Here is a 16342-nt window from a genome sequence, read left to right as displayed (position 1 = left end):
TATACAATTTATTCGTTACCAGCATTCGTAGTGTTGATCAGCAGAGGGGTTGACAAGTCACCGGACCCATGCAAGTGAACGGAGCGTTCCACGGCATTAATAATAATAATAATAATAATAATACATTTAATTTAGAGGCGCCTTTCAAGACACCCAAGGTCACCTTACAGAGCATATAGTCATCATTCAAAACTATGTAAAACAGACTAGGAATAAAAGGAAAACAGAGGTTAAACATGAAGATTAATAATAATTAATAACACTCAAAGACGCCTAAAGTGAAGTAGGGACCTCACTAACCACCACCAATATGTAGCACCCACTTGGGTGCTTCATTGAGAAGACCCGTGTAATAAAGACCTATAATATTTCTGTTTATGGCATAGATTTCTCCTCAGATTAGGCCAATAAACCAATGATAAAATAAAAATAAAAACGCTCGATCAAAGGCCCGGCCCGAGGATAGTGGTGGGAAATATCGGCCTGACCCGGCCCGCGGGTCGGGTCGGGTCGGGCTCGGGCTCGGGCAGAGAATCTAAACACTGACTGGAACTACTTAGCAGGGGTCTGTAGGCCTATATCAGGAGATAATACACACCCTGCAGCCAATCAGAATACGAGTATTCCCCCAGCCTGTGGTATAAACAATATTATTCACGAGTTATAATCAACACCTACACGTCAATATTAACGATAACCCATTAAATACGGTATGATTTCTAGATGTCACGTCCGCTCGCGACACTGGACTTGCGTGGCATCGACGCGGACTTCCATTCACATAGCCAAAAACAAGACAATAGATCTATGGCTAGATCAAAACATCAAGACATACAATTCTAAAAAGAACAGATGAAGCAGCTACCCTTTTTTCCTTCGCGATTTGCCTACAGAGCAGCGCACCTGCATTTAATATATCCGTGAATCGTCACAATTTCTCAGAATCAAAGGTGAAAGTAGAAACGGGTGGCCTAAAGCTGTCATATTGTTCACAGACAAGTTTAAGTAGAAACAGGTGGAGCTGTCATATTGTTAGTTATCACAGACAATTTTTAACAATAAATGTTCTGTACTCCTTAAGGGACATTAGGGAGAACGCTCCCGGACAGAACCTTAGTTTGGAAGTCGTGCTTAGTGACACGACAAATACTTCCAATTGAAATACATGGCTTTGAAATTTGTGCTTTTTGACACGAAAAATTTGAAAATACGTGTCCCTGATCACGTTTCAATAGATTAAATAACGTGACAGTGTCACGTATTTTCGTGAGACCGGGTTGGCTGTACACACAACACTGCATACACAGCATATTAGGACAATTGCTCTGTCAGTTAGCATTGCTGCGCTTTAAAACCGTACTCCTTAAAACTGAGGATTTGGAGTTTAACACGCAGCTGCGCACGAGGTTGAACGTGATTGCTGTGTAACGACTCGTACAGGATCCGCTGATTCCCAGCTGACTCAATATCATCCGACTGCAGACACAAATGGGCGTTCCCGTGTCGTGGGCGTTCCCGTTCACGCAGACTAAAACGCCCCCCCGGCGTTCTCGTGTGGTGGGCGTTCTCGTTTACGCAGGCTGGAACGCCCCGTTCTTCTTCGTCGATCTAGTAGTATGGGCAGCATAGAAATGACGTTAGCGCCCCCTTCTTCGATCTCGTAATACGGGTACGTTAGCCAGCTAGGCCTACAGAATGTTAACTTACATTTATGTGTCGGATCTCGACCCAAACTTTGCATCAAACTTGATGCAACACGATCATTACAGGGAGGCTCCATGATCTCATGTTCATTATCTTCTGGGTTAGTATAGGTAGGGTATTAGGTATAAGTGAGATGTTTGATATTGTTTAAGAATATGCCCAAATTAAATAATGAATAGATTAAAATAACACTTGGGACATTATGCAGTTCAAATCCAGTTACCAGACACTATGAAGGCTCAAACAGTAGGCCATTTGACTCCAAGTGTTCACTTACTTTTCCAACTGAATGTTTTCAATAAAGACAAAAAACAGTAATTGCTCTGTAACAATTAACCTTACAACATACATCGTAGGCACAAATGTATGTTATACATCGTATAGCATTTGTCACAAAAACAAAAGAAAGGAGTAATAAAATACCAGCATTTCTGGGCAGATACATTTACTACAGTAGTATGCACATTTACAAATGAAAGGGATTGCAAAAAAAGACGTCCCAAATAAAACGAAAAAGGAGTAATAAAAGAACATTATCCTAGGCAGACATCTTTTATGACAAACCTGCCATATGCAACGTGCCTCAGTACCAGGGGTGCTCTTGGCCAATTCTTCTTTTTTAAGAAGCCTTTGAGGCGTAGCGCAAGGCCACTGCCACAGCCTGCATTGTTGTAAATCTTTCTAACCGTTATGCATATGAGATTGTCTTTATTAAGCTTAAGGTCCCCTGCCAAACTCATTTATATATATGGAAGGATGGAGAGGCTTGATTAGTTCTCGGAATGTGTTTGAAACCCTGTTGAACACGCCAAGCATCGCCATGTCCAGTCTCAGCGTCTCTTGAAGAATTTGCTGAAGGACTTCAGGTGGTAAGAATGGCCTGTCCTCTGTTGTGCCAGATTGGAGCGTGTGGCTGAGATGGGGAGATGGAGAGGGTGAGCTTGGTGTGCCAGCTAGCCCTGCAGGGCTAGAGAGAGCGAGAGATCCGAAAAAGAGTGAAGGAGAGCGAGAGAGAGGGAGAGAAACAGGGATTATAATCAACCTTCAATTCAATCACACAAGCCCAGACCAACACTACCCACACCATTAAACAAAAAGGGAATCACTGATCGATCAAAAGTCTGAGAAAGAGCAAGAGAGAATATACGTAAATAGAAAAGTATGGACATAGTATGTAATACCTTTCACTGCTTAGTGATTGGAAGGTGTGACTGAGATGGGGAGATGGAGAGGGTGAGAAGGAGCCAGCTAGTTCTGCAGGGCTAGAGACAGAGAGACAAGTGTATTGGCTACGATCTTCGTGAGCACCAAAAATAAGTAAATAGCAACATGGACACAGTATATAAACCTTTCAAGCATAAAGGTCTCCAACAGCTGTCCAACCACCACCTCCTGATAGAGAGCATGTCCCCCTGAAAAGTAAAGTTATGCTTTAAATGACTTCATAGCCTGATACAAATCCATGTTACAGTACTGTTTAGCAGTGTACTAGGGCAGTGTAAATTATTGTGAAGATGTAGCCATCTCCTCCCGTAAGTGCAGTACCTGAAGACAAAGTAATGTGTATGACCTATGATGCATGTTAATTGTAGCCTCCAGTAAGGATGACTAAATTATTAAAAGCCTTATATTTCATGCTACACATCTGATTGAGATTTGAAAGAACTCACCTCACTGAAATCATATTGCTTTTGAGGGTAGAATACATTGCGTACTGAAATTAACATACAAATTAGTTAGTTGTTTTGCAAACTAGTCATCGGTCATCATTTCTGAAAATAATGCATCTCACCATCAGCATAAACACCCCACAGCTGTTGCTCTGATACTGGTGAGGTGCGTCCTGTGGTGGTATAAGGGGAATGTGATTTGTCAATGATTCTTATTAGTACATAATGCCTATAAACTATAAAGTGATATCCACCCTCATTTTGTAGCTACATACAAAAAGTGCACAATGCACTTTCAACAAGCATTTAGCAGCAACCAGGGCCCATCAGCGTCACATAGGAACACTTAATTAAATCATAATAAACAATCTAGAGGCCTGCCTGTCTACCAGTGAATGCTACTCTACTAGATGCAATGAATCGTGCGCCAGCCACACGTTTTACCTCGTCAGCCAAGTAAAGTCCCTTCCATGGTCCATTGGACAAAGCATGTGCCAGGGTACTGAAAAGGTTTGGAAGACGTGTAAGTTGCAATTCATATGCATCATCATCAACACGCATTCGGTACACACTACGCTTCGATTTCACCCAAGGGTGAATTAAAAGTACATGTTTTCCTAAACGTTGGTCATCAGCGAGGTAATAAAGTAGTAACTTCGGGCACATCTGTCATCTGTTTTTCAGAGTGCTAACGATCTTTATTCATTCGTTGCGCAGCGACCGAACAGACAGAATTCTCTGATATGCCATGCATGTAAACATACTAGTTAGTTAGACGTACTAGTATGATGCACAGTTTAATCAGATGTGTGTGTCACCACAACGAAGCAGAGTGGCCGCGATGTCATGCCTCTTACCATGCCAGGCTGCCAGCTGACACCTTAACATCCAACTTAACAATGTACTTTGGTAATGTTAACCTCACAGTAAAATAATCGGCAAAGCCTTCGCTGCAAACTTTACCCTCTACCTACAAACCGTCTTAAACGTTGCTGATTTCTGAATAGTATATGCAACGTTTATGGACGAGATAGCATAGCATTCGCTGCTACCGAACCATGCTTGTCACGAGTATTTATATCGGATTCGAATTCGGATACAACGATACCACAGCTAAATCAGTGATTTAAATGAGAATACTTCACAGCCAATGTTCTCAAATAAACAATATCATACTTACTGACATAATCTCTCATCATAACTCTTTCGTTTTTCTGGAAAGTTACTACGAGGTAAAACCGCCAAAAAAGCAAGCCTTGCGAAACTCACTCACCTCTTCTTGATTGATCGATGAAACGCTACAGGAACGCCTGATGGGCGTTTTTGTGTCATGACGGGAACGCCCGATGGGCGTTTTTGTGTCATGACGGGAACGCCCAAGCCTGCAGCTGGACCCTTCTCAGCTGACTCGGTTTAAACTGCTTGGAAACCGGAAGTAGTCTGATTTCTAGTATACCCCAGCAGATGCAGTCTTAACTTAATGGTGGATGCATTTTGTGCTATAATTACCAACAAAACCTAATGGGAATGTAAAGTGAACTTTAATATAATTAAACTATGATAAATACAAACGCTAATAATGTTGACATATATTATGAAATAGCCTAGGCTACTTTTTGTGGAAATCTGAGTCTGGAATCTGCCCTCACCTACGTCACTCCATTACTTGTCATTGGTAACCATTTTAGTTAAGCATTGACCTTTTTATGTTTCGTTGAATGGTACGATTCTCTGTGCGTTCATTTATTTTTTTACATACAAATAATCTGTTCTTTGTAGAGTTTTAGTAGGGCTCTTTAAGCAACTCAGATTTTGTAGCCTGTATTGTACTGAAGGCCTATCTGGTGTAATAAGTGTAAATGTATAATACCTATTAATAATAATTCATAAAACTAATTCTGTGTGTGTGTGTGTGTGTGTGTGTGTGTGTGTGTGTTGGTTATGATGGAGCCTTGTTTCATCCTGCAAACTGGTTTAGTCTCAGGGCCGGCCCTGACCAATTTGGCGCCCTAGGCAAGATTTTTGCTGGCGCCCCCTACCCCTTTGGATCGCACAGTAAGTTCGACTACCAATGTTCATAAACTCAGAGAAGCTACAAAGCTTTGTCTTTGAGACTCTTTGATTTTAGATAGAAAATGAAACTCACGAAACGTATTACAAACCAAGTAACAAGCAATAAATCACTCATACAATAAGGTATGCACAAAATACTGCAAAGAAATGCATGATGTTTACCAAAGGCATTCATCAGCAAAATAATAGAAAGATTTCAGATTCAAATTATTGTAAATGCAATTAAATGTAGTATAGTTTATCTAGTTTGGTTCTAACCAGAGATTAAACAAGCACTCAACTGTAGTATTAAAAAAATACAATAATGTTAGCAATGCCAGCTGACGGTCCCTTGAGTTTAAAACCGTATTAAACGATAGTTACGCATTGTAACTCTAGATTCTATGACTATAGGCGCAGCCTTTTAAGGCTGTCGCTATTGTTATCCCTAGGCGTGAGCAGTAGCACTGAAAAATGTGTAATCCCCGCCCACCAACAGGGTGGGCCTCAATCACGTACACGGGCCTCATTCACATCCGCAGTTCGCATATATACGCGGGCGCCGGCGGACGTTCGGCTCCCAATAAACAGCTTTTCTTCAGCTATTTAAAGGACAATGAGGCCGACACTTAAAATCCTGCGCCTATACTCATAGAATCTAGAGTTACAATACGTAACCATCGTTCTGTGTCGTATAGGCTTCGCCTTTTAAGGCTATCGCTATTGGGTTAAAGGGCGAAGCACGATATAGTCTATGCCTCATTGGTCCGATCAGCAGGGCCGTCGATAAGGGGTGAATGGTGATGACGATTCTAGGGGCCCACAGCCCAGGGGGGGTCCACAAAAAAAAAAAATTTACTACCAGCCCATAGTACTACCATAGCGCCCCCCCCCCCCCCCCCCCGTCAACAATTTCTCCCTCGTCAACAATTGCTCCCCCCCCCCCCCCGTCACCCCCCCCCCCCCCCCCCGTCAACAATTCAGCGCAGGGGGGCCCATCAGTAAATCTTGTCTAGGGGCCCAGGAATCGTAGCAACGGCCCTGCCGATCAGTACCAGAAACACAGCTACATACGCGCTAGTACCGTGCGTCAGACGTAGCATAACATACGTCGTGCGTCTAACGGCACGTCATCGACGAGCAGCTCTAATGTGTCTGATAAGACACGAGCTCTCAGCATGAATATTTGACTCCACCTCACATTGTTTAATATGCGAGGGGAATAGTCACACAATCACACTCACTCTGACAAGGCACCTAGAAGTGAGTGTGTCATAGAGAGGCGCGACAGGTCTCTTATTAGGTAAAACCTAATAAAAGAGTATTGGGGAAGCCCAGGAGGCTGCTGTGCAGATATCCTCCATAGGCATCCCTCTTTGCAGAGCGACAGAGGACGATATTCCTCTGGTTCGAGTGAGCTCTGATAGTCTCAGGCGGCTCTGCCCCCGCTGACACATGAGCCTGTGTGATAGCATCACAAAGCCAATGTGACAGCCGTTGTTTCGTCAGGGGGAGGCCCTGGGAATGTTCTCTGTAATGCACAAATAACTGTTGAGATTTGCGCAGAGCCTCCGTGCGCTTCACGTAACAGGTAAGCGCGTGTACGGGGCACAAGAGATGGGCTGTGGCCTCCTCCTCAGATTGATGAGGAGGGAGAGAGAAACCATTGAGTGTTATGACTCTCGATCTGAAGGAGCTAGTAATACTCTTAGGTGTAAAAGCCGGGTTCGGGCGTAATATGGCCGAACTGCCATCCCCTTGTATTCTAAGACAAGAAGGGGCTACAGAGAGTGCAGACAGGTCGCTCACTCTCTTAGCTGACGTCAGGGCCAGCAGCAAAGCTGTCTTGGCTGACACAAACTCTGGCATCTGGATGGTCCGTACGACCTCCTGGGAGAGGCCGAGACCCTCTAGGCACTCGCATTCAGCGGCCAGGCCCACAAGCGCTGGCCGATCTCTGGGTAATCTATGATTGCTCCCCCTGCCTGTGAGAGAGCGTCCCGCCGCCAAGGGAGTTCCTTCGGCGGCCCCGAGAGCAGACGCTGGAGGCAGGCAAACCACGGTGCACTCGTGCGTTGCGGTGCTATGAGAATCATATACAGCCGCTCCTCTTGGACTCGGTCCAAGACTTTGGGAATCAGGGGGACGGGTGGGATAGCGTACAGGAGTGTGTTCGGCCACGGTCTGTGAGCGAACGCATCCACCCTGAGTGGGGGATTATCCTTCGCGCTGAGAGAGAACCACAGCTCGCACTGTGTGTGTTCTCCCGCGTGGCGAATAGGTCGACCTCCGCCTTCCCAAACTCGCTCAATATCTGATTGATCAGATCGTGGTGCAGAGTCCAGTCTCCAGGTTTGGGACCCCCCCTCGACATTATGTTCTGGACACCGGGGATGTACGCTGCTCTGATGGAGAGCAAGTGCCTGTGTGCGCCCAGCATAACAGCTGTCTCGCTATGCTCAGCAGCTGTGCCGAGCACACGCCCCCTTGGCGATTTATGTATGCTGCTGTCGCCTTGTTGTCCGTGCGAATCATTACGTGTTGATTCGTCAACATTGGGGCAAAGTGTTGGACCACTTTCAACACAGTGACGAGCTCCAGATGTGTGACGTTGCTCTGCCCAACGGCACCCCTCTCGCGAGTGTTCGGGGATTTCCCCAGTGGTTCAAATCGGGGCCCACTGATAGGGGAATGGTCACTTTGCGCCGGGTCGATGCGCAGGCGAGAAAACCATCTCTGCAGCCGCCTCATGTGAAGCAGCCCCAGCGGCACCACCGTGCGAGCGGCTGACATCATGCCAAGCAGCCTCATGACAGAGAGGGCTGTCACGACGCTGCCCGGGGAACAGCGGCGGAGAAGAGACCACAGCGTCTCCATCCTCTGCTGTGAGAGCCGTGCTCTCATTACAGCTGAATCCAGCTCTACCCCCAAAATACATCACACTCTGTGAGGGGAGGGGGGAGCTCTTCTTCCAATTCATGGCGAAGCCTAAATTCTACAGGTGGATTGCCAGCTTTTTTGTTTGAATAGCTGCTTCCTCCTTGGAGCGAGCCATCACAAGCAGATCGTCCATGTAGAACAGTACTCTCATTCCTGTTGCAGCGGCCGGAGAGCCGTCTCCATGCACTTGGAAAACGCTTGTGGGGCTAGAGAATAGCCGAACGGGAGACGGTTGTGCTGGTAGTGTGACCCTTGGAACGAGAAACGCAGGGATTTCTTGTGTTTGGGGATCACTGTGACGTGGAAGTAGGCGTCCTTCAAATCTATTGAGGTGAACCAGTCGCCTGGTTTCACACACTGTAACACTTGTCTGATTGTTAACCTATGAAACGGCCTCTCCGCGGTGCATTTGTTGAATAGGGCTAGATCGAGAATCGGTCTCAGCCCTCCTGTTTTCTTAGGTACCAGGAAATAACGGGAATAGAATCCCTGCATTTCCTCTCCCTTCGGGACTGTGGAAATACCTTTTTTCGCTAGAAGCTGCTGGAGCTCAGACAAAAGTGACAGCTGTTGATCCTTGGATGACAGCGTTGTTTCCACAATCCAGTTGAATCATGGCGGGACGGAGGTGAACTCCAGGGTGTGACCCTTGCTGATCAGCCTGTCCAACCATTTGGCCAGGGGGCACGCACTCAGCCATTCTGAGTAGTGCTCCGAAGGCAGCTGTGCAGCCTCTTGTTTTGATGCGGCTGCCATGGAAACAAGCAACGCTTGAGCCCCTGCCGCCGCTGCGAGCGGAGGAGTCCTCCTCGCAGCCCATGGGGAGCTCTGCCCGAAAGGGCTGGGTGTGTGTGTCATTATCAGAGGCATGCCCTGCCTGCTCAGCTTGTGACCAGAGTGTAGCCTCCTCTCTCCTGAGCGTTGGGACGCGAGGAGGAATAACACTGTGACTGGGCAGCAGACTGCTGCTGACACTGTGAACGAGCTGCGTGTCATTCGTAGACAGAGAGCTAGTTCTAGCGGTTCTAGCGGTTCTAGCGACCGTCTCGCCACATGTCATGCCAGGCACGATGTGGTGAGGGGAAAGTAATGTAGGGCTGGCTCGATCAATAATACGAGGTTTATTGACGGCCTGCCTACATGGTGGGAGATGCGTGTGAGACAGTTATGGCCGAGCCGATAGGCTCCGACGATAACTGCCGTCTTTAGTAAACAGCCGTCTTTAGTAAAGAGGTGTTTCCCGCTGTTACATGCCTCTCCCTCGCCCCGTAATAGTCGGTGCTTGTGGGGCGGGACATCGCCCCAAGAGCTCGCTGCCCGAGGCCCTTGCTGGCTGCTCGCCGCAGCCTGCGATGGAGGTGGGCGGGGCTGGTAAGCAGGGCGAGGTTGCCCTTTAAAAAGCAATGAAGGGCTGTCTCGATCAATAATACGGGGTTTATCGACGGCCTGTCGGGAGACGCGTGTGAAACAGTTATGTCCGAGCCGATCTGGCGTTAACTGGGGTCTGTGGAGGAAACAGCCGTCTTTAGTAAAGAGGTGGGTGGCTCTTAAAAGAGCCGTTGTTTCCTCACCGTCACACGCTTCTCCCTCGCGCCATCATATCCTTCGCTGGCGCTTGTGGGGCCTGTTGAGCCTGTTGCCCGGGGCCCTTGCTGGCCGCTTGCCGCAGCCTGCGAAGGAGGCGGGCGGGGCTTGTAAGCCGGGCCCGGGAGGCGAGGCTAGGCTTGATTTTGTGGCCTTGAGCGTCTGGGTTTCTCAGACACCTGGCCTGCTGGTATCTGCAGATTTGATGCGTGAATGAATGGCGGCTCACATGAGCCGGACGCCTCCCTAGTCACCATGGACATATCTGGCCTCATAGTATGCATCACACTGGGGGTAGAGGATAACAAGCCTACCTTGATGAACTATGTTGCGTGTTCATTAACAGCGGTTGGGTTTGTGTTGGGTTTTTCTGCTTATTTCTTCTTTTCCTCTGTTACTTGCCTGCTGTTTGTGTGTGTGTGTGTGTGTGTGTGTGTGTGTGTGTGTGTGTGTTTGTCTGTGTGTGTGTGTGTGTGTGTGTGTGTGTGTGTGCGCGCGTGTTTGTGCACGCGCGCTAGTTTGTGCGTGCGGACGTGCGTCGGTGCAGCTCAGAAGTTGAACTGCACCGAGGTGGAGTCCTTGCCCCCTAGTGGTACCACATGCAATAATAATACTTACTTTGTCATGACTGATAAATTGTCTCTTGTCTCTTGTTTCAACAAACCGCCAATAAGAACCAATTCAAAAGGGTTCAAATGTACCACTATATCAAAACTAGAAAAACTAATTTTGTTATTGTTTTGTCCTAAAGCTTTAATTTGTTTTAACCCACGAGCTGAACATCATAATAATAATTATAAAAAACGGTATTATATGAACTGTATTATCTAAGCCTGTATTTGTTACTTAGGATCATGAGGATTCCATTTGTTTTTTATTTTATTTCTTGCATTTTATTGCTGATTCTTTTGTTTGTATTTTTTTAACATTTTCAATAAAAAATATTAATAAAAATACGGGTAAAGGTTACCTCCCCTTTCTCTGCTTTGCCAGCCCAGAGAATTTGGCCCGACCGACCATGAGAAAATGAGCTACGACCGTGTGAGCTCAACCCACATTGTTCTTTCACGGAGAGACATCATAGCTTGCAACTTGCAAGCATGGCCGTTGCTCAGTGTTCGGATGTGCAAATTAACACAAAAGTATATTTTCAGTTCCTTCATCCGAGCCGCTGAAGTACCGGTGGGTTAATTTCATTTTCTCTGGAAATGTGCCAGTCTGCGCCGAACATTTCACCGACGACTGCTTCCTCAACTTGGTCCAATACAAAGCTGGACTTGCTGAACGTCTGAAAATGGAGTCCGGATTAGTACCAACTCTCCTCGGCTCAGATTCAAACCTCGGACGAGTAAATCCACTACCGCTATATCATTGTGTTGCTTTGCTGTGTATTACCTTGTTATCCTTATAATGTTGTTGTAGCATTAGCTCTACAGCTAACGGACAAGTTAATGTTTGATGTTAAAGTAGATGGCATCAGGTATGTGTGTGAATGCACACACACAAACACTGAGTGTTGGACAATTCTTTGTTATTTGGATAACCGTTCTGACTGAGCGTGCACCTCTGCAAACCAGGGGGATCACACGAGAATGGGCAAATTTCAGCAAAGGGGGTACGGGCACTGATCTCTACTACCAAGGGAATGTCCCGAATCTTTAAGAATGTCTGCTCACCATACTACAAATGAATACAACTGTATTTTACCAGCTACGTGACCGCAGTAGTTCTAGCGTTTTATTGTTATTGAGATAATCATACATATGGAGCGATCCAGGCCACCCGTAACCCGTGTTTTCACAACCCTCTACCAGATCGATGACCTCCGTTACAGCTCGTAACTTATTGTCTAAAAAGTGTCCCAGAAACGCAGCATAATGTTATTCATCGATCTGGTACGAGTTCACCGGTAGTGAGTTGCGGGTTGGACTGCCATTCGAGGGCCCACTCATATTTTCCCCTTCACAACTGATTCTAATCAATGGGTTATTAGCAGGTTTCTGAAGACCATTGCGATGATGAGATGAACTTTTAGGTTGTTATGCAAACAAATAAATTATGGAAAAAAAAAAGTATCATGCCATAAACATGCTTATCGCATGTCCTCTTGCAACTTGCATCTGGAATACATACAAAGTAATACATTGAGTACTAATTGGACCTTGTTGTTTCTACACAGGCCAGCACATCAAGTGCTTACATTCAGCTGCTTCTCTCATGCGATGTTGCCTGCCATACAGACCACCTGGAAACACATACTGTTGTAGGCACACAGCTATCCTTAAAGACTTTTCCGCCCCACTTTACAAATGAAGGTATGTACTTTCCACCTTGAGTAAATTTACTTTTGATGTAGTAGATTCTAGGCAGCATAGATTCTAGGCTGATAGTAGACTCTAACTGCGCTAAAAAGCGTGGTCCTCTTTGGAAAAGCATCATGACCAGCGCCCTGCTAAAACACGAGTCAAACTTGGGAGTTGTATTTCAAAGATTGAATATGTCCAGAGCCCAGAAGGGTTTCAAGACGGATGCCACATGAGCTGGTTTATTATTCTCAAACATCAATGAATTCAAAATGTATAAATGTTAGCTGATCAGCTTACAGGGAAGGACACGTTGTCACTTGCTATTTTCAAAATAGAATAAGTGCGCTTGTCTCGCATGTCGTTTCGTGCTCGGATCATTTTGCGCTGGTGTTCGTTGAGTGTCCTTAACCTGGCCAACCACTTGAGCTTTGAGTCTAGGGAGGAGGGTGCTGGAGGAGACGTCCCTCTCCAAAACTGTGAATCTTTGTCAGCAGTACACATTTTAAACCCTCTGTGTCAATGGTACATACACATACATTTAAATTGTTTATTTAATTTGTGCAAATACACACTTCCTTCTTTTATGCAAACAGTGTCAAAACAATTACTTGGTCTTTTTTTTTCTCCCTCTGCAGAAGACTGCGATGCCTTTGGAGACCGTAGCACGCAGCGCGGCGCCACCTCTAAGAATCTGGATGTGGACGGCCCTGGCTCCTCCCACATGTCCAGTCACAGCGGGGAGCAGAAGATCCTGAGCGTCTACGGTAAAGGGGAGGGTCCACTGGCGGTGGACGCCCATGACACCCTCTTCACCGTGTCAGAAGTGGAGGCCCTGAACTCGCTGTCTGCGGACCACAGCGCGGCCAAGAGCCTGGTGCGCGGGGAGCGGCTGGTCTGCCAAGAGGAGCTGAGTGTGCAGGTTGGAAATCATCTTCTTATTCAGCATCCAAATGAGAGGCTTCCTCTGTTATAACTCCAGCACACACCCTTAGAAAGCACATACCTTTATGCTTCAGTATACGCTGCCAAATATACCTGTCTTATGCCCAACTTTTTCCTTGCATTGTCCGCGTGTTTTCACTGACCGAGGTAATCTACCGGGTTGATTTCGCACCCCAATTTACCCTCTCGGACCCTACAGATATATTGGCGGTTACGTTTTGATATAAACGCGATTAGACAGCTTTGCGGTTCCAGGGGCAGGACTTGGGTAGAGGTGTTGCTGCATTGTCTCTACAACAGAGACAACGCAGCGATATCAACATGAGTTCTTCTAACGGGAGAGATACTGAAATCCGCAAGATGCTGACCATCATGGGAGAGAAGGTGATGCTGTCGCATTTAACGAAGGCGGGGAAAGATGGTACGATCTACCAGAAAGTACCAGAATAACTTTCCTAACGATGCATGGTCAGCCAAAGAAAGAATATGTTGTAGTTTTTGCGCTCGTAAATAGTTGATTGCGTTTTAGCCTAGACTCAGATGTGAACTCATTCTTTCATGCGAGTGTCTTGAATCAAAAGGAAAAAAAACATTCAGAGTATGACATTTATGGTTAAGAGAGGTGTAATCTCTGTGCGTAGCCCCGCCTTCTCCAGTGAACCAAGAAAGCTGGCGCCGTGCCGACGGGGGATTTTACCCCCTTGGTTTTACAAAGGCAAGACAGCGAAATTGCAGGGCGTTCAAAGTCGAGACCGAACCGGCTTGGCAGTGTATAAATGCGTATTATGTCCTTAGTGGGGAATGACGACTATTCCGTGCAAATGGAAGAATATGTCTTGTGTGTGTTTCCTTGTTTATGTGGAAAGCAGCAGACCCCAGACGCCATTTCAATCAAGGTTGAAGAGGATATTGGTGGAGGCTTGCCCGCTGTAGGTTAGTAATACACATTGCATACATGCAAGCAAACGACCTGGATCAACTGAGAATGTACTCGATTCTAACTGCGTTGAAAAGCCTGGTCCTCTTTGGAAAAGCATCATGACCAGTGCCCTGCTAAAACACGAGTCAAATTTGGGTGTTGTATTTCAAAGATGGCTTGATCAGTCAAGGGCCCAGAAGGGTTTCAAGACAGATTCCCCATAAGCTGGTTTATCATTCTTCTCAAATATCAATGCATTGAAAATTTCTAAATGTTAGCTGATCAGCTTACAGGGAATGACGCGTTGTCACTTGTTATTGTCAAAATAGAATAATTGCACTTTTCTCACATGTCATGTTGTGCTCGGATCATTTTGCGCTGGTGTTTGTTCAGTGTCCTCCACCTGGCCCACGCTTGAGCTTTGAGTCTAGGGGGGAGGGTGCTGGAGGAGACGTCCCTCTCCAAAACTCTGAATCTTTGTCTGCGGTACACTTTTTAAACCCTCTGTGTCAATGGTATATTTAAAGTTTATTTCATGTGTACAAATAAACAATTCCTCCTTTTATGCAAACAGTGTATCAAAACAATGACTCTTTTTTTTCTCCCTCTGCAGAAGACAGTGATGCCTTTGGAGACCGTAGCACGCAGCGCGGCGCCACCTCGGAGAGTCTGGGTGTGGACGGCCCTGGCTTCTCCCACATGTCCAGTAACAGCGGGGAGCTGAAGATCCTGAGCGTCTACGGTAAAGGGGAGGGCCCACTGGCGGAGGACGGCCATGAAACCCTCTTCACCACGTCAGAAGTGGAGGACCTGAACTCGCTGTCTGTGGACCACAGGACGGCCAAGAGCCTGGGGCGCGGCGAGCGTCTGGTCCGCCACGAGGAGCTGAGTGTGCAGGTTGGAAATCATCTTCTTAAGCAACGTTTACATGATGATGGTCTGTACAGAAGACGAAAAAGTTGCGTCTTCACTTTTTATTCTGGTTTAAACAAGCGGTTTCGGGAGGAAGACTGCGTGCATACGGTGACGCAAATGTCTGTGGAATTCAATTGGGTATGCATCCCAGGCAGCTAGGTGGTGCTGTGACACACTATCACACAACACCACCTTGTCTGAGCGCATGTGTAGAATCTTCTTTCTCGCGAAAACCGAAACATAATTACAGTTCCTTCTCTGTTCAATAATACTATCTGTCCATATCCTGTTCATTTCGTGGAAAGACTCCTGTAAGTTTATTAGAGCTGCCAGAGCAGCTTGACGGTCCGTCACATGGTAATAATCCAACATGTTTGTTTATTTCCCTGGCGCATGTATGTGACTTAAACGCGTACGCGACATGAGCAGATCCGAGCAGAGTTTTGCGTCTTGGCAGTGTAGACGTAACGCTACAGCGGTATTCAAGTTTTCCACTCTGGAGGGTGGTTTCAGATTTTTGCGTTTTTAAGCCCCGAAAATGCCGTCACCGTCTAAACAATAGGCACTTCCGATAAAATATTTTGTCATTTTTACCCGCAAGCGTCCTCGTGTAAACAGGGCCTTATTCACCATCCAAATGAGAGGCTTCCTCTGTTACAACTCCATGACACTTCCATAGAAAGCACACCCCTTTATGATTCAGTAAACGCTGCCAAATATGCCCGTCTTATGCCCACTAAGGGTGTGCATGGGTACACGTGTAACCGGTTAGTAAATCATAACCGTTGTGACAACAAAATCAGTGACAACGCAGCGATTTAAACATGAGTAGTTTTAACTGGAGGGATACTGATGTCTGCAAGCTGCTGACCATCATGGGAGAGAAGGTGATGCAGTCGCATTTAACTTAGAAGGGGAAAGATGGTACGATCTACGAGAAAGTACCAGAAGAATTTCCTTACGATGGTTGGTCAGCAACAGACCTCGGGCTCAACACCGCCCTTTGTGACTGGATCCAGAGCTTCCTGACGGGCAGACCCCAGGCAGTGCGGATAGGAAAGGCCACGTCGTCCAACCCGACCACTCAACACCGGCGCATCCCAGGGCTGCGTGCTCAGCCCTCTCCTCTACTCCCTGTTCACACATGACTGCGTGGCCACACACAGCTCCAACACCATCGTCAAGTTTGCTGACGACACGACCGTCACCGGCCTGATCACCGACGGCGACGAGACGGCGTACAGAGAGGAGGTGAGAGCCCTGACATCTTGGTGCCAGGACAACAACCTCCAGCTCAACCTCAGCAAAAC

The 16342-nt window shown here is 46.6% G+C and overlaps 2 protein-coding genes and 1 long non-coding RNA gene across 6 annotated transcripts in view; 2 read left to right on the top strand and 1 right to left on the bottom strand.

Annotated features, from left to right (window-relative positions):
- LOC132455180 (zinc finger protein 431-like) overlaps positions 1-16342 on the top strand; it is a 66247-nt gene that overhangs the window by 9437 nt on the left and 40468 nt on the right. The window lies entirely within an intron of this gene.
- Positions 1812-4771, bottom strand: LOC132455304 (uncharacterized). 4 transcript variants are annotated; one of them, XR_009525158.1, is made up of 6 exons: positions 4648-4771; positions 3819-3876; positions 3497-3547; positions 3375-3418; positions 2886-3116; positions 1812-2671 (listed from the first exon to the last, which is right to left on the bottom strand). It is a non-coding gene; the product is annotated as an uncharacterized LOC132455304 (long non-coding RNA). The 4 variants fall into 4 exon arrangements; XR_009525159.1 differs by lacking the exon at positions 1812-2671 and having other exon boundaries at positions 2696-3116; positions 4555-4771; XR_009525156.1 differs by lacking the exon at positions 1812-2671 and having other exon boundaries at positions 2696-3116.
- Positions 10924-16342, top strand: part of LOC132455203 (zinc finger protein 431-like) — a 36125-nt gene continuing 30706 nt past the window's right edge. The window contains exons 1-3 of the mRNA XM_060049011.1: positions 10924-11132; positions 12130-12265; positions 12892-15014. Coding sequence (XP_059904994.1) covers positions 14682-15014 — 333 coding nt within the window. The 5' untranslated portion in view covers positions 10924-11132; positions 12130-12265; positions 12892-14681. The remainder of the gene's footprint in view (positions 11133-12129; positions 12266-12891; positions 15015-16342) is intronic.

Source organism: Gadus macrocephalus, chromosome 4 (assembly GCF_031168955.1).
Source record: "Gadus macrocephalus chromosome 4, ASM3116895v1".
Classification (NCBI taxonomy): Eukaryota; Metazoa; Chordata; class Actinopteri; order Gadiformes; family Gadidae; genus Gadus; species Gadus macrocephalus.
Note: the sequence above shows the minus strand (reverse complement) of the source record. Positions and strands in the feature narration are given on the sequence as shown.